The sequence below is a fragment of the Rosa rugosa genome, chromosome 3, assembly GCF_958449725.1.
Source record: "Rosa rugosa chromosome 3, drRosRugo1.1, whole genome shotgun sequence".
In the NCBI taxonomy this organism is placed as follows: domain Eukaryota; kingdom Viridiplantae; phylum Streptophyta; class Magnoliopsida; order Rosales; family Rosaceae; genus Rosa; species Rosa rugosa.
This window is the reverse complement of record NC_084822.1, coordinates 52,942,360-52,962,692: the sequence shown is the minus strand read 5'-3', so window position 1 is coordinate 52,962,692 and position 20,333 is coordinate 52,942,360. Positions and strand designations below refer to the sequence as shown.

General features: G+C 38.7%; 5 protein-coding genes and 1 non-coding gene across 7 annotated transcripts; 3 read left to right on the top strand and 3 right to left on the bottom strand.

The window, feature by feature from the left end:
- LOC133741564 (small nucleolar RNA Z161/Z228) lies at window positions 1–94 on the bottom strand. The gene has a single exon (XR_009862009.1). It is a non-coding gene; the product is annotated as a small nucleolar RNA Z161/Z228 (small nucleolar RNA).
- A 241-nt stretch (window positions 95–335) lies between these two features.
- Window positions 336–3,829, top strand: LOC133736761 (uncharacterized). 2 transcript variants are annotated; one of them, XM_062164354.1, is made up of 13 exons: window positions 336–518; window positions 780–870; window positions 953–1,136; window positions 1,224–1,314; window positions 1,634–1,702; window positions 1,828–1,926; window positions 2,036–2,166; window positions 2,276–2,324; window positions 2,428–2,517; window positions 2,593–2,646; window positions 2,955–3,020; window positions 3,356–3,453; window positions 3,533–3,829. In XM_062164354.1, exons 1-13 carry the CDS (start codon window positions 441–443, stop codon window positions 3,588–3,590), a joined length of 1,158 nt encoding a protein of 385 aa, XP_062020338.1. In that variant the 5' UTR covers window positions 336–440; the 3' UTR covers window positions 3,591–3,829. The 2 variants fall into 2 exon arrangements, with proteins under 2 accessions (XP_062020338.1, XP_062020339.1); XM_062164355.1 differs by having other exon boundaries at window positions 338–518; window positions 1,667–1,702.
- A 3,765-nt stretch (window positions 3,830–7,594) lies between these two features.
- LOC133735633 (tubulin beta chain-like) lies at window positions 7,595–10,466 on the top strand. Its single transcript, XM_062163028.1, has 3 exons — window positions 7,595–8,127; window positions 9,163–9,432; window positions 9,552–10,466. The coding sequence occupies exons 1-3, from the start codon at window positions 7,728–7,730 to the stop codon at window positions 10,229–10,231; spliced, it is 1,350 nt and encodes a 449-aa protein (XP_062019012.1). The 5' UTR covers window positions 7,595–7,727; the 3' UTR covers window positions 10,232–10,466.
- Window positions 10,467–13,687: 3,221 nt separating this feature from the next.
- LOC133735634 (uncharacterized) lies at window positions 13,688–15,664 on the bottom strand. Its single transcript, XM_062163029.1, has 4 exons — window positions 15,078–15,664; window positions 14,800–14,862; window positions 14,584–14,658; window positions 13,688–14,483 (listed from the first exon to the last, which is right to left on the bottom strand). Exons 1-4 carry the CDS (start codon window positions 15,477–15,479, stop codon window positions 14,001–14,003), a joined length of 1,023 nt encoding a protein of 340 aa, XP_062019013.1. The 5' UTR covers window positions 15,480–15,664; the 3' UTR covers window positions 13,688–14,000.
- A 1,074-nt stretch (window positions 15,665–16,738) lies between these two features.
- Window positions 16,739–17,349, top strand: LOC133735635 (protein GLUTAMINE DUMPER 4-like). The gene has a single exon (XM_062163030.1). It carries the CDS (start codon window positions 16,834–16,836, stop codon window positions 17,209–17,211), a length of 378 nt encoding a protein of 125 aa, XP_062019014.1. The 5' UTR covers window positions 16,739–16,833; the 3' UTR covers window positions 17,212–17,349.
- A 499-nt stretch (window positions 17,350–17,848) lies between these two features.
- Window positions 17,849–20,013, bottom strand: LOC133738225 (uncharacterized). The gene is made up of 4 exons (XM_062165689.1): window positions 19,585–20,013; window positions 19,376–19,486; window positions 19,214–19,284; window positions 17,849–18,354 (listed from the first exon to the last, which is right to left on the bottom strand). Exons 1-4 carry the CDS (start codon window positions 19,972–19,974, stop codon window positions 17,991–17,993), a joined length of 936 nt encoding a protein of 311 aa, XP_062021673.1. The 5' UTR covers window positions 19,975–20,013; the 3' UTR covers window positions 17,849–17,990.
- Between the last annotated feature and the right edge of the window lie 320 nt (window positions 20,014–20,333).

Here is a 20,333-nt window from a genome sequence, read left to right as displayed (position 1 = left end):
AACCATCAGAAGCTTGGATCGTTTCAGCGTCGACACACAAAAGTGTCTCAGACGACCGTCGTGAGATGATTAATCCAAATTCATCATCTGATTCACACAATTTTCACAACGAAAACCAAGAGAGTGAGAGAGAGAAGAACGAAGAAGAAGGAGACTACTTACTGGTGGCTTTGGCTCCAAAGGCTCCGCCGATACCATTATAAAGAGAAACCTCAACGGGAGTCGTTTTTTATTAGGGTTTTCACACTTTCTCATTTGCCCATTTTACCCTTACTATTGGGCCTGGATCTACTACTACTACTACTCTCAACTGGGCTGGATTTACTAGAGCAGCATAGCGCGACGGCGTCGTTTCGGTTCTCCCCTACCCGAAATTCTGATTTCACTCCCAGAGAGAGATCAAAGCTCTCTCGGTCTCTCGCTCTGCGACGAAGCACGCCATGTCTTCAGAGAGCTCTCCTCCTCTGATTGCAGCTCAGCTCAATCACCTCGCTCTTCACTTCCCTCTTCTCGCTAAGGTAATGCATAAGCTTCTTCAACCCTAAACTCTTTTGCTTCATTTCTACTAAACCAAAATTCGAATTGCCAGAAACTTCGAAATACCAAAGTTAAATCTCATCCGATGCATGTATTTCACGTGTTGCTTCCGATTAAGCTAACGGTTATTGATTCGTGTACTCTAAGCTGAGTTTACTAGGCTGAATATTCTAGGGTTTTGAGAAATTGAAGGAGGAAATTTCTTGTTTGGATGATTTTGTGATGAAAATTTTGCATTGCAGATTGAGCCTAAGTGGTCTGGTAGCAAAGACTACAGCGGAGTTCTTGATCGGTTTACCTTGGCCATTTCCTACTGTCTAGACTTTATCAAATGTGAGTGAATTTTCTTTGCATTTGTGATTTTATGAAGTCTTTGATTTATGCATTTACTTGCTGAGTGTTTGATGTGTGGCAGGGGATGTTATATTTGATGCGGAGTATCCGATGTCTGCACCGGATATTATATTCGGACCTGAAGATGAAAGTTTTCAGCAGTTTCTTGTATTGCATGGTGAAGATCCGAAGTCTCCCATGAACCGTTTGGGTGGTTGGGATAGCAGAGACCCTACGCAGCTCATGCTTCTCGTTCAAGAACTGAGGTTAGGGCCGTTTCTCGTATAGCTTTTGAAGTTTTCGGTCATTTTTGGAGTTGCTGTTGCTAACTAGTTGCATGTTCCAATTTTAAGAGATCAATACATGGCCTACCAGATGAAGCGTGTTGGAGAGGTTCAAGATGACCGCGTGAAATTTGAAATTAGCACAATTGCTTTTCGGGAGGTAATGTTTCAATTCAATATTGTTTGTCTTGCAGACTCTGAGAACTTTAAATTTATATACCGAGTGCGAGGGGATGCACTAAGAAGTCTACTTTTGTGAGTATTTAGTTGAGACCAGTTGAAGATACTTTCATTCTTTGCTTTTTGTAAGGGAAAGACAGAGGTTGTAAATCCTGGTGTATAGATTATAATGACTGAGTTATCATCCATTGAAGTTGGTCTTTGTATTATTTTGACTTGGAATGCAACATGAGTTCAATCAGGAGCAACTTATCAATTGATTCATTTCTTTGGAACATTTTGACCGGCTACTTTAGCAGATGATTGTTTTAATTCCTTCAACTTTTCTTCAGGGAATTGAGATGCACTTGAGTTCCGGATATGATAAGGTATTTGCAATTGAAAAAAGAATATGTTTATGTTTTCCTTTTTCTGTGAGAAGATCGGTGGTGACTATAGGTCTGTGTAGCTTCTGATTGTATATGTGGTTCCTATGCCTCTGAATTTAGTGTAGCCAGAGGAGGTCAAATTTGCAGTGCCCCTAGTAGATACGAACATAAACAAAATGGTGCCCGGGTGCCCCTGGATATATCCACAGAAGATATACTTGCAGGTTGATAATTTTATTCTCGCTCCCCCTTCCCCTTTTTTCCAACTCTATTGGGGGAAGAAATTTTTTTGTTTTTCTTCCAGCACATCATATCAATAATGTGGTGGTGCAGGTTATATATCCTGTTGAGAACAAATTTGTTTCCACCCCATCAGCTCCTCGTTTAAAACTAGTAGCTACACCAGACTTGAAGACACTATTTTCTATAGATGATGTCAAACTTCCTACATGGTTGACGGGGATGTATGTCTGTGTTCTGCCCTGTTAAATTGTTTGATTTTTTTAGTCCTTTAAATGTGATAAGTGTTGGTTCATTTGATGATCTTCTTTTTCATATTTCTTTTTCCAATAGGTGCATGGCTGAATATCTCCCCCCTCTTGAAGAGACTCTTGAAAAACAGGTCAGCTGCACTTCATTCACGGGTGAATCTATTCAGTCTATACTATAGAGTTGTAATTTTGAAATGTATCATAATTGTTAGTAAACTTTGTCTTGTTATCAAGGTTTTGGAGGCAGTTTCCTTAATTGATGTTAGAAGGCGCTTTATTGAGGCATTAGCCGTTCAGTTTGGAAGACCAGTGGAAGCTGATCCGGTATGCATCCTAGGCACATACTTCTTTGCAAAGTGTTTGAAACACTAAGGGTAACTGTTCATCTTGAAATCGCAGATCTTTTGCAGAAAGGCAACGTTTCTAGCTGCTTCTGGAGTTTTCACATTCCTGGTATGCGTAATCATACTGTATCCTATTTGTATGTATATTACTTAAAACCAAAGCCTATGCTAAGTCATTGATCAATGAATTGATACTGCACTATCACATTTCTTACCATTTTGCCTACATCTAGCAAAGCTTGTAAGTCATGCCAGTTTTATACACTTTACTCTAAATATAAAAATAGATATTGTTATACTGTATTAGTTGGTCTTACTTATTGTTATATGAAACTTGTTGTATTTGCTGCATCCTTGCACTTGTTAGTTGATCTTCCACATTTATTGGCCAAGCTTATGAGAGTTTTGTTTGTATAGGTTCATTTAACAATTACAACTCAGTTTCCAAAGCAACCGCCAGCTATAGTGCTTCAAAGTTCCCAGGCAAGGATATTCTCCTCCCAACCTGTAGATTATTGAGTATCATTGTCAAACCTTAGATATATAGGTAGTCAGTGTTGTCTGCTTCAGACCAAAGGTTAAAGGTCTATCTGCTACTGTACATATACATACTGTAAAATTAATATTCTTGGTATCTTTTATCTCATGCATCAACTGCCCGTGTATGAATATTTTTACCAGCTTTGAGTTACCAATACTTAATGAAAACCTGATTTATCTTATCAAAGTATTTTAATTCTAGGACTGATGAGAAAGTACTGCAACAATCAGCTTTCTAGATCTCTTAATTGATGAGTTCTATTCTTGTACTGATGTAGCATTTCAACCCCCAAGGTGTGCCTATCAAATCACTGCCGCTGACTGATTATCCATTTAGCCCAAGATGGGAAGCATCGCTAATGGCTGAACGAATATGGTGAGTTGTTTAATTTGTATATCCTTAGCTCTTTTTTTACTTTCTTGTCATGTAGTGCTTATAGAGGTTAGTTTTTCAGGGACTTTTTGGCCGATGAAGCCTTGATCTTCAAGAAGTACTGCAACGAGCAGTATTAGAGGGTGTGGCTTAGTTTGTTGTCAATGTTTTGTATCCTCACCGGTACCATACCATTCAAGCTGTGTAAAGTTGGTCCCTTTGAACTCTTTTTGATTGTTTGATATTAGCGTGGATCAAATAGATCATCACTTTAAGAACTGGGAAATGAAACTGATTACAAGTACAATTTATGTTCTTGAACTTGAGATCTGGTAAAAACTTCTAGATTTTGAAATATCCATTACAACAATTGAACAAATAGATGCCTAGTCTTCCTTTGAATCTTGATGTGTGGGTTATCTGATAGTTGTCATCTTTTTTCCTGGTAATTGGGTATCAGTGGCAAGTGGCAACAGGTCCGGATGGGCCAAGAAACACAGTCATTTTAGGCCAACAGACTGAAATTAAAAAAGGTTGATATATTGTTTTTGGGATCTGAATTTGGACTTTGATCCAATGTCTCATTATTATGAATTTTTTAATCACAATTATTATCTATGACTAATTAATAATCTTAAGTGCAGTCTGTGCTAAGTGACAAGGTTTTATCATTAGCTAAAATATAAGCATCATTTACATCAGATCTTGTCAGATTGCGAGTACACATGTTACCTGTTACCATGTTACGAACTCTACAGTGTGTATCTGCGTAAGTATACAATGATTCTTTATACCCAATTATTGTGGTCTACAATAACTTTACCTTTGCTATGATCATTTTATATGGTTGAAAAAAAAAAAAAATCCTCACATGTACTTTTTTTTTTGTTTGGTACATAAATCCTCACATGTACTTAGATGTAGCCCGTTTCACGTTCGGTGTTATTAAAAGACACAAAATCACATCTTTCTCATTGATAATATAGAGTAAAATTCGTGATTAAATCAGAATAAATTACACAATAAGTAAGTAAATATATTTTAATCATCTAGTCTTGCGTTATAACTCAAATCAAAAGAATTGCAACACTATTGAACCTAAAACGTATATTCAAATCTGTAACATTGATTCATTGATCACTTATCATTTCTTGTCATTAAATTATCTAAATGCCGGTGAGTTGTGATCTGTTGGTAAATTATAATTTCAACGTTGTAAAGATCATGAGCTCGATTATCACAGACATATGTAAGGGTGAGGTGGGGTGGGCTAAAAGTTTTTTTTTTTTTTTTTAAGTTATCTAAATGTGACTTATCTTTTTAGAACAATTAATAAAATAAGAGTTATTTAAAATAGTCTGAAGTATTGAAACCTTGGAACCTGAAACAGTTAGATTATCTCATTATAGTATAAACTAGAAAATTACATAGTAGCACATGACCAAAGATGTAAACACAGAAAACCTACTTGCAAAAAGATTTATACAAATAAGGACATGAGCCCAGGCCCAAAAGCCAAATGAATCAAGCCTGATTCCCAATTTTAATGACAAATGACTAAAATACTCGAGTTTCATCATAATTTACGGCACTGCCACTGTCCAATACCCAAACCCAAGTTTCATCAATTTCCAAAATCACCGATTTGGAAATCCTTCAAATTCTCCTTCCACAGTGAGAATTTCAGCTAGAATCTTTGAGGGAAGATGATCAGTGACTCGAGGTGCTCCTAATAGAACCGGTTTCACTCCCGGAAGTGGCCGGAAAATGGAGAATTTCGCCAGAGAACACAACTGCTACAGTGACGGTTTTGGCCAAAATTGATGGTTTTCTGGCCAATTTGCCGTGACCCACGGTTACCAACGTGAAGAGTAGAAAGATATGGTTCTTTTATGGGTGGTAGCATGTCGTTTGGTTGCCGGATGCCGGAGAAATCAAGGAAAAATGGGAGAGGGCCGACGCGGGGGAGAGAGAGGAAGAGAGAGAGATCGGGGAAGAAGAGAGAGAAAAGTGGCTGGGTAGGTTTCTGACCTACCCACAGTAACTTTCGTATTTCGCTTATAACTTTTGCATACGAAGTCCGATTTTTACGAACCAAATATGCACGCGCTCGGTTTAACGTCCTCTACGATTTTCATGAAGAAAAACTTTTCAAATTTTGACCCGGTTAAAAAGTCAACTTTTAGGGCCCCTAAAATATCGAAACTTAAATAAATTGTATAGAAAATTGTCATTCCTCGTTTAATAACAACTAAACATGAAAAATTTAATTCGGGGCGTAAAAAAGGTTCTGTAGTTTACTTTGATATACATGAGGAGCAGATTCATGAATATAGTATCACTAAGGTTATGTGGTTTACTTTGATATGATCGGCTACTGTCAATGATATGATCTGCTAATGTTCAAATTGAATTGATCTGCTACTTTATAGTTTATGGTTTATGTTAATGATATGATATTCATTGTTTATGGTTCAAATTGGCTACTGTGTGGAGGTGCAAAAGGGTGCTGACACAAGAAATAATCGAATAAAACTAGTGAGAAGAAAAGCACCGGCACGTAGGAAAAAGTACAGTAGCAGAACTGGACGAGTATGAGTGCAGCGAGTGCAGTAGCAGGATTGGACGAGTGTAGTAGCAGGATTAAGCGATGATGAGTGCAGTAGCAGGACAAGAGTACAAGTGCAGTAGCAAAACTAGACCAGTATAAGTGTAGTGAGTGCAGTAGCAGGATTAAGCAATGACGAGTGCAGTAGCAGGACAAGAGTACAAGTGCAGTAGCAGGATTAAGCGATGACGAGTGCAGCGAGTGCAGTAGCAAGATTAAGCGATGACGAGTGCAGTAGCAGGACAAGAGTACAAGTGTAGCAGCAGAACTAGATGAGTATGAGTGCAGTAGTGAGATTAGACGGGTGCAGTAGCAGGATTAGGTGATGACGAGTGCAGCAGCAGACCATGAGTACAAGAGCAGTAGCAGAACACGAGTATAAGTGCAGTAGCAAAATTGGACGAGTATGAGTGCAGTAGCAAATTGGACTGGTGCAGTAGCAGGATTAGGCGATGACGAGTGCAGTAGCAGGATTAGACGATAATGAGTGCAGTAGCAAAACTGGACACGAGTACAAGTGCAGTAGCAGAACTTGACGAGTATGAGTGTAGCGAGTGTAGTAGCAGGATTGGACGAGTGCAATAGTAGGATTAGGCGATGAGATGAGGGTAGTAGGAGAGTGAGGTATGAGATTCTTTCTCTTAGCAACGTGTAGAAGAATTTTTTTTTTTTTTTTTGAGAAGTAACATAAATGGATTATTCTCAGAAGAAGAAAAACAAGTAATATAAACAGATTATTCTAAAAAAAAAAGTAACATAAAAGGATTATTCTCAGAAAAAGAAAAAAAAAAAGTAATATAAAGGGATTAGAAGTCAAAATGAGTAGTTAAGGGGGAAAAAAGTAACATAAACAGATTATTCTCAGGGGGGGGGGGAAGTAACATAAAGGGATTATTCTCGGAAAAAAAAAATAATATAAAGGGATTAGAAGTCAAAATGAGTAGTTAAAGGTAAAAAAAATAAATTAACTCATGACATGTAGCAAGTGGAGAGCAAATTGTCCTTATTTGTAAGATTTAATCTTTATAAAGGGATTACAAGTCAAAATGAGTAGTTAAGGGTAAAAAAGTAAATTAACTCATGACATGTGGCAAGTGGAGAGCATATTGTCCTTAAGTGTAAACTTTTGTCCTTAAATGTTCAAAACCAAATGTTGTGGAGTTTTTGGTGTTTTGAAATCCTATCAAGGGGGTATATGTAGTTTACTATAAAATCTAACGGTTCCCAATCCCCGAGCATTAGAACCTTCGAGTGAAAAAAAAAAAAAACCGAAGTCGAAGATAGTAAAAAGAGATGAACGTATTTTACACCGTATTTCTACTGTGCCGAGCCGGGACCCGATGCCAGAGGAGAGAGAAGGTTAGTTGGGTTGTCCGTACTCACTGCCTCTCTGGCTGTGACACACATGGCAAACACATATCATAACCCAACCAACAAACACACCAAAAAAAAAAAAAAATAATAATAATAATAATAAAAAAAAAAAAAAAAAAAATCCCGCCATCCATCTATTATTATCCTCCTCGCCTCCGAATCTCCCTCCCTCCCATTTTCCCCTCCTAATAAAACTCCCCATACTCTCTCTGTCCCAATCGGCCCTTTCCTCCAAATCCAACACCCCCGAGATTTAGTCCCTCCTTCTCTCTCTCTCTCATCTTCTCCGGCAGCCATGAGAGAGATCCTCCACATCCAGGGCGGCCAATGCGGCAACCAAATCGGCTCCAAGTTCTGGGAGGTCATCTGCGACGAGCACGGCGTCGACCCCACCGGACGCTACAAGGGCGATGGCTCCTCCGATCTCCAGCTCGAGAGGATCAACGTCTATTACAATGAGGCCTCCGGCGGCAGGTACGTCCCCCGCGCCGTGCTTATGGATCTTGAGCCCGGAACCATGGACAGCATCAGATCCGGCCCCTTCGGACAGATCTTCCGCCCCGATAACTTCGTCTTCGGACAGTCCGGCGCCGGTAATAATTGGGCCAAAGGTCACTATACCGAAGGAGCTGAGCTGATCGATTCCGTTCTCGATGTTGTTCGCAAGGAGGCGGAGAACTGCGATTGCCTTCAAGGTAAATTTCGGGCTTCATTTTTCGATGATTTACAATGCTTGTGAATCCAGATATTGATGCTTGATATACTGTGCACATTGTATGAAACGTCATCGATCGTTTAGTTCAGTAACCGTATGCATCATCATCCTTCTATAGTACTTATATGAATGAATTGGTGGATCCTGCATCAGTAACTAAAATTTTTACTACTAGGATCGTTAGATCCTTATCCAGTTTATTCATACTGCAAGCTCTGACATTTTTAACCGTTTTACAGCGCACTCAACGGTTCTGAAATTTGTAGTAGCAGTTCCTCTTTGTTTTTGCGTTCGTTGTCTTTGCATGTAGGGTTTGGAAATGATTCTAATCTTGTTTGTCAGGACCGAAAGAAGGATTCTAAATTTGTTTGTTATTTTTTGTTTCATTGTGCATCTGAATTTTACTGAAAGATGATGCCATTCTGGATCTGATCATTTGAAGGTGAAACTGGCCGGCAGTGCCATGTTGTTTTGGATTATTATATTAGTTTCTTTCTGTGGGGGTAAACTATTGATCGTCTTGATTGCATCTGGCTTTATAATTGAGGATGAGATGTTTGTGGGGCCCTTGTTTGTCTTGAGTGGGCCAGATCAGGCATGCTGCGGTCTTAATCTGTCTTTATGAAAAATTAGCAAATCTTTTACTTTTCTGTGGATGTGATCATGATAGTGATTTCCCAACAAAGATGGGTTTCACCAGAGCTGCTTCCTTTTTCAACCTTACTGAAGCAGTAAATCTTTTATGGTAGCCTCAATTTGTGAACTTCGTTTGAGTGCCCTTCTGGCCTTTTGTAATCTTGTTCAAAGGTTTTGGGGTTTACTGTTAGCTGAATTTGGAGTTACTTTTCTGTAGAACAGCAAATTCTCATGATAACATATGTGCTATTGTTTTGGATCCACTACAAGTCTGCCCTTGTTTCAGCACACATTTCAATTTCACTTGCCAGTTTGAGGCTTTAAAAGTTCATATAGATGTGATGATTGATTATTCCTTTTCTGGTCATGTATGTATCAGGTTTCCAGGTGTGCCACTCACTTGGAGGAGGAACTGGTTCTGGCATGGGAACCCTTCTGATATCGAAGATCAGAGAGGAATACCCTGACAGGATGATGCTTACATTCTCTGTGTTCCCATCTCCAAAGGTCTCGGACACTGTTGTGGAGCCATACAATGCCACTCTTTCAGTCCACCAGTTGGTAGAGAATGCTGATGAATGCATGGTTCTAGATAACGAGGCTCTTTATGACATTTGCTTCAGAACCTTAAAACTCAGTACCCCAAGCTGTGAGTGACAAATCTTTTCTTGTTTCTTGTTTAAACTCGATTGTTCTAATATGAAGCACCACAGCAGTGTGTTAATTATACTTAATAAATCCTTGCTGAATTTCATTTCTGGATTGCAGTTGGTGACCTGAACCATTTGATATCTGCAACTATGAGTGGTGTTACTTGCTGCCTAAGGTTCCCTGGTCAGCTGAACTCTGATCTCCGGAAGCTGGCTGTCAATCTCATTCCATTCCCACGTCTTCACTTCTTCATGGTTGGGTTCGCCCCACTCACATCTCGCGGTTCCCAGCAGTACATCTCCCTCACCGTGCCAGAGCTGACTCAGCAAATGTGGGATGCCAAGAACATGATGTGTGCTGCTGACCCTCGCCACGGAAGGTACCTGACAGCCTCGGCCATGTTCAGGGGTAAGATGAGCACCAAAGAGGTGGACGAACAGATGATCAATGTGCAGAACAAGAACTCTTCCTACTTTGTTGAGTGGATTCCTCACAATGTGAAGTCCAGCGTGTGCGACATCCCTCCCCTGGGATTGAAAATGGCATCAACCTTTGTTGGTAACTCTACCTCAATCCAGGAGATGTTCAGGAGAGTGAGCGAGCAGTTCACAGCCATGTTCAGGCGCAAGGCCTTTTTGCATTGGTATACCGGAGAAGGTATGGACGAGATGGAGTTCACCGAAGCTGAGAGTAACATGAATGATTTGGTTGCCGAGTACCAGCAATACCAGGATGCTACAGTTGAGGATGAAGGTGAATATGAGGAGGATGGTGTTGAAGGTGAGTATGAGGACTAAACGACCTGTAACATATGATATAGGACCGGAAAGGAAAAGGGGTTGTGGTGAAGGGTCCCTACTGAATGCCTATGTTTGTTTTCAAGTCCCCGTTCTGCTTTTTCATTCTTATTTTTCTTGCATATTGTCTCAGCTTATCAAGCTTTCTTTTGGTTGATATAGTATATGATGTTGTAAGACAATATTGTGTGGTTGTTCTTTTTAAAGTATGGAATAAGAAATGTCATTTTTGCGCTGGGGAGTTGTATATTAGTGTTGTTGTTCCTTCATTATCTGTACATCTTACCCATCACAGATTGATGCATAAAGCCACAGCTAACAAGATATGAATCTCATGTCGAAAAATTTACCTGTCAAGTGCAAACAGGATTACCTAATTTAGTGAGAAAAGCTAAACAAAAACAGGGACATTTACTGAATTACTGGTATGGCATCCTCTGGATTTTCTATAATTGAGTCGATGACGGACTTTTGTAAAAAAATAGTAATCTAAAATAAACAGAAAGAGAGATCACAAGTAACACTGGGGTTTCAGATCATCCCAAATGATCACATAAATTGAGATAATTTTTTAGTTCAAAAACTTATAATATGAGAAATTCTGTATCCACCGTAAAATAAGTAAAAAGAACAAATAGATTATAGAAAACTCATGGCAAAAAAAAAAAACAAAAAAACAATCCAGACTATAAAAACAGAAACAGAGATCATGAGATCATATACAACAATTTCAGATTATCCAAAGGATGGATGAGAATTTTTTTGGTGGAAATATTCTGAATATTTGCATAGATTTTCAGGAAAAAAAAAAAAAGCATTGAAAGTGTAAACAAAGAAGAGTAAGAAATTTAGGAGGAGAGGATTAAGCATATAAGTGCATCAGAATCATGGAAGTATGAGGTGCAACATCGCTGGCACTATATTAAACTGCAAGCTTCTCATACCGGAGCATTCTCGTCATTTGCACTACCATTCTATCATGATTATCCCGATTCCTATATTATTATACACACACAGAAGAGAAAGACAGAGAGATTATAATTTAGAATAGTATATGTGAGCATCGAAGGATGGAGGAACCAGAGGAAGGAGGCAGCTGCTGAGGCTTTTTCTTTACCAAGAGAAGTAATTTATATGGAACGATTGGTGATAAGGGTTAGTTGGGGTATCTGATCTGGCTTATATATGGATTGATCCACCAGTTTGGGCCTTTGGGGTCACCTCAGACTCGGGCTTTTTTCTATGTATTCGGGCCGTACTAGGCCTGCTTTTTTTTTTTTGTTTCAGTAACTATAATATAGGGTTTTAACTCAAAATATCGATGAGAAACGTGTATGATGCGGTTGACTAATTAGTACCCATGCGGGAGGTTTTTTGGGTATTATATTTTGATAAAGCATGAGTAGTTTCAGAATACGAATTTTTTTTTATAGATTTTGATTGAGCAGCCATATCGTCACGTGGTACGGCTGCCGTATGTAAGAATTACTCTTAGTTCAAATATATGAGACACTTCCAATGATATTTGTTCTATAAGGTAATACTTTTGAGAGTTTAAGGTCAGGTTTTTTATCTAACAAGGGCACACAATAACAATTTAATGATTTTTAGTTTAATCTCGATCCCCTTTTGTTCATGTTATAAATTTGTATTTTCATCCAAAGAAAACAAGATAAATACATTCAAATAAGGGGAGTGAAATTTGCACTCTCCAAATTACATTCTGCACTCCCACTATCAATTTTAATATTTTTATATGTACTCTTCATACGTCTTTCCTATATTACCCTTACTATGAAAACATTTTTCTTCAGTCTCTCTCTCTCTCGTATACTCTATTGCTTTTAGAGCAAAGAATCGTAGTGAAGCTGGAGATATGAATTTACCGTAGTGAGCAGGGTGTCTCGAAGCAGAAGCTGCCGCCGTGGAGGTAGAGGAGGAGGGAGAGCTTTAGGGTCGGATTGGCGGATTTGGGTAGGAATATGTCTGCCGAGATGGGTGGGTCAGTGAATGGTGTCGTCTTTTGTGGATGCGGAAGAAGAGGAACTCGTGTTAGACGTTGGAGTGATCAGCGACGACGACCATTGGTGAAATGGTAGAGTAGTGTTTGTGGTGAATGATTGATTGAGAAAATTTAATTGGGTGAGTTGTTCAAGTTATGGGATGTGGGAAACTAGGAATATGATATATTTGCAGGGGGTTTCTCTTCTGCCTTCGAGGTCAATAAAACATCTGAAATGAAGTTGATCGAGGAGTAATGGTTCCTTTGTGAATGGTAGTTTGGATAATGGAGAATATACATCAAATCCAGAAATCAGAAGGCATTTATCCAATTTGAAAAAAGAACTCTATGGATTCAGATAGTGAAACCTCTGATCTTGACAGGTCATTTGAAGATAGCAAGAGCAATAATGAGAGTACTGCCTCAGATACAGTGACTTGGAATCTGGGTCACATAGTCAACCTGGCAATCAACAGTAGATGGGTGCTTAACTCATGAGGGTTGAGATTCTGTAACTGATGATCGTGAGTGGGTTTGTTTTATGGGTTTTGCTTTCTCATAACCAAAATCAGTCACAAAATCTTTTCTGGGTTTTGATTTCGTGAAATATTTGAAAGATTTGTGTTTCAAATAAGGGTAGAATTTTGATATCAATTTAGTAGATTTGTGTGTTAAAACTGGGCATCAATTTTGGTATAATCATACTTCATTGTATTCATTGGGCAATGAATCTGGGCAGTTTAATACTTTTTTCTGTTTTGGAGAGGATGATGAGCGATAACAACTTGATATAGCAACTTCATATATCTAAACCAATAATTGATATAAAAGATATTGTCAATTTGCTTCTTGAAATTTTTTTCATTTCAGCTATAGAAGAGAGAAGAGAGAACTAAAAGAAAGAGATGAAATCGAGTAGGTGAAAAGGTCAGAAAGACGAGTGTTTTGGAAGATGAGAATAAGGGCAAATGTGGAATAGTATAATGAAAAGGTAGAAATGCAAGTGAAAAATATTAGTTTATTATAAGGGGTATGCATAATGTAATTTGGGGAGTGCAAATTTCACTTCCCTCAAATAACTTTATTGTTTCATCTAGGTCATCGATACTCATTGATAACGAAAAATTAACCCAAAAAATTGACTAGAATATAGGCCAAGAAAGCACTAGTTGACCTTTTGGTTGGCCAATAATATCACGAAGTGAGGTAACAGTGGTGCCTTAATATTCCAATTTCCAAGTAACAAAGGAGTTGCCACTCATTCACTACTTCTAGAAACATGGATGTGTTGGATTTGTTGCTAATTTAACTACCTACTTGAGTTATTTTCCAAGGCTTTAAGATGAACACCGGATCCATGAGGAGCACTGTTTCATGGATTGGGCATATCAAACATGATTTACACATTTCTCCTACACTGGAAGCTATAGCTATAAATATCAAACAGCAAAACATCTCCAAATGACAAAATTTCATTATAAGCATATTATGGTCAAATAGTTAATCACCAATTAGATACAATATATCCTAAAGCCGCAACTAAAGCACCCGTTTGATGCTTGAGAAGTGCTAGAACTCTCCTACCCCTTTTCCCTAAACATCAAATCACCAATTTGGATATCAAAGACAGGGTCGAAGCACCAATTTGATGCCGTCTTGTACCCTTTTCCCTAAACCTTAAATCACCTAAGTAAAAAAAAAAAATACACCCCACATAACAAGTAATACCATTATTGGGGGAAAAACTGAAACTGAAAGATAGCATCACTATAACTCTTGACTCTGTCTTTGACCTAAAAGAGAGGTTTTTTTAACCCTATTTTTCTGATATCTCTCATGCCTTCTTTGTGCAGACACAGCCTTATAGAGATTCTTGGTAACAAAGGCGGAGCCACGATTCTGGTTAGGAAAAGAAGAAAAGCCGTGATCAGGATTGTAGCTTACCAATCTCAATCCAGTAGCATCGACACTGTTAGATGGCAAAGAGGTTGAGGCCACTTGAGTAGTAGATGATAGATACCCATGATTCTCAATAATTACTGCGCCTCGAGTTTGAGCGGTGTGATCCAGGGTTTGATACTGATGAGGAGCACTTAGTTGATGATAACGCTCTTGTTCAACAATCGTAGGGGCACAAATGACTATGGATGTTTGTATGGGCGTGGGTTGGCCCAATTTCATATCAAGATTCAGCTTTGGTTCCTCAATTTTCGATTGAGGTTCTTTCTGAATCAATCTTTGCTTTTTCAGCTGTCAACAGAATGTAACCAAGTTAAAACAGAGCCATTCCAACAAAACGATAAATACAAAATTTATGAAGAAAAAGAGTAAATTTATAACACAAAAATACCTCTTGCTTCCTTGACTGCAATACCAAATTAAATTTAATCAGCTTTTCTTTATAATCCTTCACATTCTGTATCTCCTGTTTTAATTAGTTCAGAGAAAATTGTTACACTCAGTCTTACAAAGTTACAAGCAATTTTTGAAAAATAAAAAGCTAATCAGTACAGTAGAATTGGGGAAAAAGACAAAATTTTGCTCTAAGATGACCAAAAAGACTAACTTTATGTAGCAATTCTTTGCGCTTCACTAGTCCATTTATCGCCTCCAGCCATTCCTCTCTTTTCTACAGGATCAAGAATCATGGAATTTAATCAAAAAGGCAAAAATAGCATATAGCAAAAAAAGAAATACACATAACCCAATTGTCAAAATTACCAAAAAAATCAAAACCAAAAAAAAAAAAAAAAAAAAAAAAAAAGAGAGAAGAAGATAAAGCTGCTACACAACCGAAACAGAGGAGGAGGGTTTGAAAGAAACAAGAAGACGGTAAGGACCTACCCTCTTTCCGACCACCACTTTACTTCTCAACTGACTAGGCTTCTCATCGGATTCAAACGACAGCGGCGTGTTGGGGCTCGACCTCTCGACCTTGACAACATTAGTGGCCGGAACTTTCGACCCAGGATTCGGGGAAGACGAGGACGACGGCAACCGAAGCCGAAGCACAGTCGAGGACGAAGACTTGTTGTTCCGAACTCTTTGGTCTTGTACAGCCAGCGCAGATCTCTTCTTCTTGTGGCCCCACGGGACCCGAATTCGAGGGCGGTCGTCTAATTCGGAGATGATGTCAGGAAGTCCGACCATGATTTCGGCGATTTCGAACTCCCGAGGTGAGAAGTACGAGGTGTAGTAGCCGAGGATGGGCTCCATTGTTGTTGGTCCTTGCTGCTCTGCTTCCATTGATCACTTCTTCTCTCTCTAAAGCTTTGTTTCTTGAGTCTGAAACTGTGAAAACTCTTTGTGGGTTTGAAGAGGGTTAGGGCAAAAACGCATAGGGGATTAGAGATGGAGGAGAGGAAGGAAGGGAGGATTGGATTAGAGAGAGTTGCTTGGAGACGGGGTTTATTTTTATTTTTTGTGTTTATAAATGGGGGAAGCGAGGAAGAAAATCCTCTAAGATGTACAATGGAGTGACACGTGTTGAATGGAGATGCAGATTGGGCGTTTTTCTTTTTTCTTTCTTGCTTTTGCTAGGGTTTATGGATGGGACAGTGAAGCCCAAAAGCCGAATCAATGTAGGAACTAGGAAGCGTTTTTCTCGACCTTACCTTTTTATTCCCTAAAATGTATGCACTATTTCAAAGTGACAAAAAACAATAGAACTAAAAGATAAATTATGTTATAAAAAGAAGTGACTTATTGTTGAACTAATACATAGTGAAATTTAAATACGAACACAATTTTGTTATAATGACCATTAAATCATACGGATTTATTTCATCACTGAAGACTGTGCAACAAATTATATTTATAAGCTCGTGTGCTATAATTCACACTTTTGGGTGCAAACTCATGGTCTCGAAGAAGTTCTTTTTTCTATTTTTTTTAATTTTCTTTAAGAAAATATTGGCGTTTAGTTTTCACAAAATTGGTGCATAAGCTGTAGTTAGTTTATAGTTTTTAACTTTTTAGTTTATATTTTACAAACAACAGATTAATATATTTTATATCTAATAGTATAAATTAATAATTAATACTTAGGTAATAGTTTAAAAAATCAGAGCCTTAAGATAACATCAATGACTTAGATGATGCCATACAAGATATCAGGTGCACGGTAGAATTTCAGGGTATATGAGATGATTCATTTTTAACCATATTTTCCCTTTCTATTGAAAACTTGTAACCTGTATTTATCAAACATAGAAAATGACTGAGTTTCCTTTCATAGACTTTCAAATCCACGGCTTAAATACATCAATATTCATCGGTTGTTTTTGCCCAATGGGCTCGGTTAAAAAAGGCCTTCTGGTGTAGTGGTGTTAATACAGGTTTGGTTTGGGCTTCTGTGAGTTTGCCATAACAATCTGTATTATTCTAAAAAAAATAAAATGCAAAAGGATATGAGACGAATGATCCCGAATAGTTAAGAACGTATAAATGTTCCCGTCCTTTCCTTTCTATTGCTTTGAAGATTTAAGCCCTTCACGCATTATAGGCGCAGTTCGTGCCTCTCTGATTCTCGGAAAAAATCTCGTTAGAGAGAGTGAAGGAGATTCTACTGTGCCAGCCACACTAATACTAGTCACCGATCATGCACGACGATGATAACTGTAACAACTGGCGGTGCTCGGCGTGGAACAATCCGGTGCTTTATTTGGCGGCGGCGTTTGTGGCCGTGTTCCTTTTTCTGCGGCTGGGGCTCTCCATCTGGATTTTCTACGAGAAGCGGAGGCAGATAATGGCTCAACAACACGATCACAGATTATCATCAGCTTCACAAGACTTGGAGAGTAATGGGACGGTTACTAGTAATAGTACTGATCGTGTTCATCAGACAGAATGGGAACTGGAGAGTGTTAATGGTGGTGGTGAGGCCAGCGATTGCAAGGAAGGGAAAGTTTCCGACGATAAGGTTTTGGTGATAATGGCCGGAGATGACAAACCTACCTTCTTGGCCACGCCAATGTGAGGGCGGCGGCCGAGACTACGGGGATACAGAATTAGATCCCTAACCTAAGCTGATGCTTTGTAGTTTAGTTCTAGGCCTTTAGCTATTTGGTTGTTTGAGGCTGAAACAAAAATGATGTTACAGATAAACCCCAAAATTTGAATTTTATGGGATGAGTACCTTGCTTCATTTGTTCATATAAAACTGCTCCTAATCTCACTTATGTTTGAGGCGCATTACTGCAGTGGGTGTTGGAATTTGCTTAGGTTTTGACAGGACTCATGGCGACAGACCTGTGCCCACAGGCCACAGCAAGTTCTTGAACATGACACAGAATTGGACACTGATTCTTCGACCTCTGTTAGGTGCTCCATTTGAGTTGAGCAATTTCAAAATAAGTGATCATGTGTATTACAATGGGTACATATGTTAAAAAAAGACTAACATGAGATACAATGTATTCAACACCGACTGCATTTGTTTCCAGCACAGATCTTGAAATACATAGATCTCCAATAAGTATATAAACGAGCAACCGATCCTTGACTGTAAGGATAGGTTGCATGCTTATGCTATACATATAAACAGGCAACCTATCCCTGTTTATGTATTCATATAACTAGTCAATATCAAATTTTAACAAGATTAGACGGGGGGGTAACCTTATAGTTCTTGAAACAACATTACCATAAGATGAATCAGTAGGTTTGGTAACACTTTAATGAGTAAATCATGTCATCAGAATACACAAAGTAGCATAACAAAGGTGAATGGCTACAATTGGTTAATGAGAAATAAAACTAAGCTGCCTGCCTTTTCTTTGGTCTCTCGGATATCACAAAGTCATCATCAGACTCGCTGTCTGAGCTTTCATCATCTTTCTTCCGCTTCTTAGACAGATTTGATGCGCCCTTGGAGGCTGGTGTTGGCTTCTTTTTATTTGAGGAAACCGGGGTTGATGTTGTCTTTTTCTTGACAGTAACTGATGTTGTGGTCTTCTTTACAGAAGATCCACCTCTACTTGTAGTACTGACTGTTGTGGTCTTCCTTCCAGAAGCTAAAGCTTTAATTGGAGAACTGATTTTTTGAAGGTGACGACTATTCTGCTTCTTCTCAAACACTTTCTTTGCCTCCTCTTTAGGTAGCAAACCTGACTCCATCAGCCTGAATTTACATTGCAGATTTAAGGTGCATGAATTTATAGAAGCAACCTAGCAATAGTTAGAATATATAGTTGAATTGTAACATTGGGGTAACTTCAACAATTAAATTGGAGGTCTAGCACACGAGGCTCCGCTCATGGCAGAACTCTAGGGAGGAGAAAAGCTGTTCCTCATTTTGAACTCTTGGCCTTTATGTTGCAAAGAACCAACCATATAATTGCACCAAGGCTTCACCCTTGGCTTCAATTTGTGACATCCCAAATAGAAAGTACATATCTTATCCATATAAGTACAAAGCAAAGCAAAACATGAGCATGCTAAGAAGTAAGAAAGCAAAAGGATGAATGACAGATACTGAGAGACTTTTCTAGTGATTTCATTAAAGAACAAAGTACAGAATACAAAAGACATGCATTTATTTCAAGTCCAATATTATATGTGTATGCAGTTATGCACCTTTGCAAAGTAAGAGACTTTGTTGATCAAATTGGCCACATATATGATCACAAATGCCACAAAAACGTATAAATGGAAAGCGCAGGAGTAATAAACCACCAAATTGGCCACTTGCAAGATGTTCAAAGCCAGTGTTTTGATATGCAAACATACATAGCTATCAGAGAACATTGGTTGACATGCTAAACAAACTATGCTGCCTCAGCACAAACAGAAGAATCAAATCAGATACACCACAGAAATCATTGTATTCAGGGCTACAATTTCCCTCCAGTAGCAGCAATAAACCCCTAATCAAACTGTCAATCTAAATTCACAACAAAACTTCCTTTATTTGTTTCCTACACAGTTACCTCAGCAAGCTAGAGAATTGCAATTGAACAAGTAGGAGAACAATCACTTACCAGACCTGTGCCATTTCGCTATTGGGAAGCTGCTCATAAAGCGTCTCGTAAAAAATCCGAAGTGGGTCTCTCTGAAATTCCAAAACACAACAAAACAATCACTCATAAAAACAATAATCCCCAAACAACAACATCCCTAAAGCGAAAAATCAAACAATGTACCTCTTCAGGAGCGTCTCTCTTCTGACCAGGCAAATCATACACCTTCTTCTCCCTCCTCTTCTTCTCCGGTGTCGCCGCCGCCGCCGCCTCTTCTCTCTTTCTCTTCACATTCTTCAACACCCAATAACCACATTAATCAATAAAACTCAACACAAATTCAAAAACAAAGTCTCAGACTTCTTCAAAAAAAAAAACAAAGTCTCAGAAACCTTATCGGCCTTAGAATTGGAGCTTTTCTTAGCTAGGGGCTTATCGTCATCGCTATCATCGTCCTTGTCTTCCTTCTTAACTGGGGCTTTTCTGGGCTTCGTGCGACCAATTGGCTTCTCATCTTCATCATCGCTTTGGTTCTGCTTCTCTTGCTTTTTCACAATTGGGTTTCTGGGCTTGGGCTTTGGGCTATCAGAACCGTTATCGAGCTCTTCTTTCTTCACCTTCGGCTTGGCTATTGCCGCTGCTCCATTCCCATTTTGTTTCTTCTTGTTGCGGATCAACGAACCCAGCGACTTCTCGTCGTCGTCGGAGGCCATCTTTAGGGTTTCACGGTGGGTATCAGAAATTGGGACCAAAAAGGTAAAGTCTTTTAGGGGTAAAGGCATGGGGGACGAGGGTTTCGAACTTCAAAAAGGTAAGAAAATCCCTCCGTTTTTGAAACGTTTCAATTAAAAACCCTAACTCAACCAAACGAAACTAGAGTTACTTTTCGGCCCATTATTGGACTGTGCAAGTTAGTTATGTTTGGCCCAAACTTGAATTTACCATTGCTGTTAGGTGAGTTTGGTTATTATAGTTTTTTTTTTTAAGGGAAATGATGGAAAAAGTTACTTTAGAGAGTGAAATGATAATAAGGTCACCTAGTTTTCCACTTGATAAGAAGGTCCATTGTAAATTGTTATTAATATTAGTTTAGTCCTTATGAATAATGAGGTCATGTTAAAAAATGTCAGTTTTTAATTTT

Coding starts and splice junctions, on each gene's coding strand:
- LOC133736761 (XM_062164354.1), top strand. CDS start 441: ATGTCTTCAGAGAGCTCTCCTCCTCTGATTGCAGCTCAGCTCAATCAC. Junction 1,703..1,827: donor TGAGTTCCGGATATGATAAG/GTATTTGCAATT, acceptor AATTTAGTGTAG/CCAGAGGAGGTCAAATTTGC. Junction 2,167..2,275: donor CCTACATGGTTGACGGGGAT/GTATGTCTGTGT, acceptor TTTTTCCAATAG/GTGCATGGCTGAATATCTCC.
- LOC133735633 (XM_062163028.1), top strand. CDS start 7,728: ATGAGAGAGATCCTCCACATCCAGGGCGGCCAATGCGGCAACCAAATC. Junction 8,128..9,162: donor GAACTGCGATTGCCTTCAAG/GTAAATTTCGGG, acceptor TGTATGTATCAG/GTTTCCAGGTGTGCCACTCA. Junction 9,433..9,551: donor AAAACTCAGTACCCCAAGCT/GTGAGTGACAAA, acceptor TCTGGATTGCAG/TTGGTGACCTGAACCATTTG.
- LOC133735634 (XM_062163029.1), bottom strand. CDS start 15,479: ATGGAAGCAGAGCAGCAAGGACCAACAACAATGGAGCCCATCCTCGGC. Junction 14,863..15,077: donor AAGTGGTGGTCGGAAAGAGG/GTAGGTCCTTAC, acceptor TTGATCCTGTAG/AAAAGAGAGGAATGGCTGGA. Junction 14,659..14,799: donor GCAAAGAATTGCTACATAAA/GTTAGTCTTTTT, acceptor TAATTAAAACAG/GAGATACAGAATGTGAAGGA.
- LOC133735635 (XM_062163030.1), top strand. CDS start 16,834: ATGCACGACGATGATAACTGTAACAACTGGCGGTGCTCGGCGTGGAAC.
- LOC133738225 (XM_062165689.1), bottom strand. CDS start 19,974: ATGCCTTTACCCCTAAAAGACTTTACCTTTTTGGTCCCAATTTCTGAT. Junction 19,487..19,584: donor CCAATTCTAAGGCCGATAAG/GTTTCTGAGACT, acceptor TGGGTGTTGAAG/AATGTGAAGAGAAAGAGAGA. Junction 18,355..19,213: donor AGCGAAATGGCACAGGTCTG/GTAAGTGATTGT, acceptor ATGTAAATTCAG/GCTGATGGAGTCAGGTTTGC.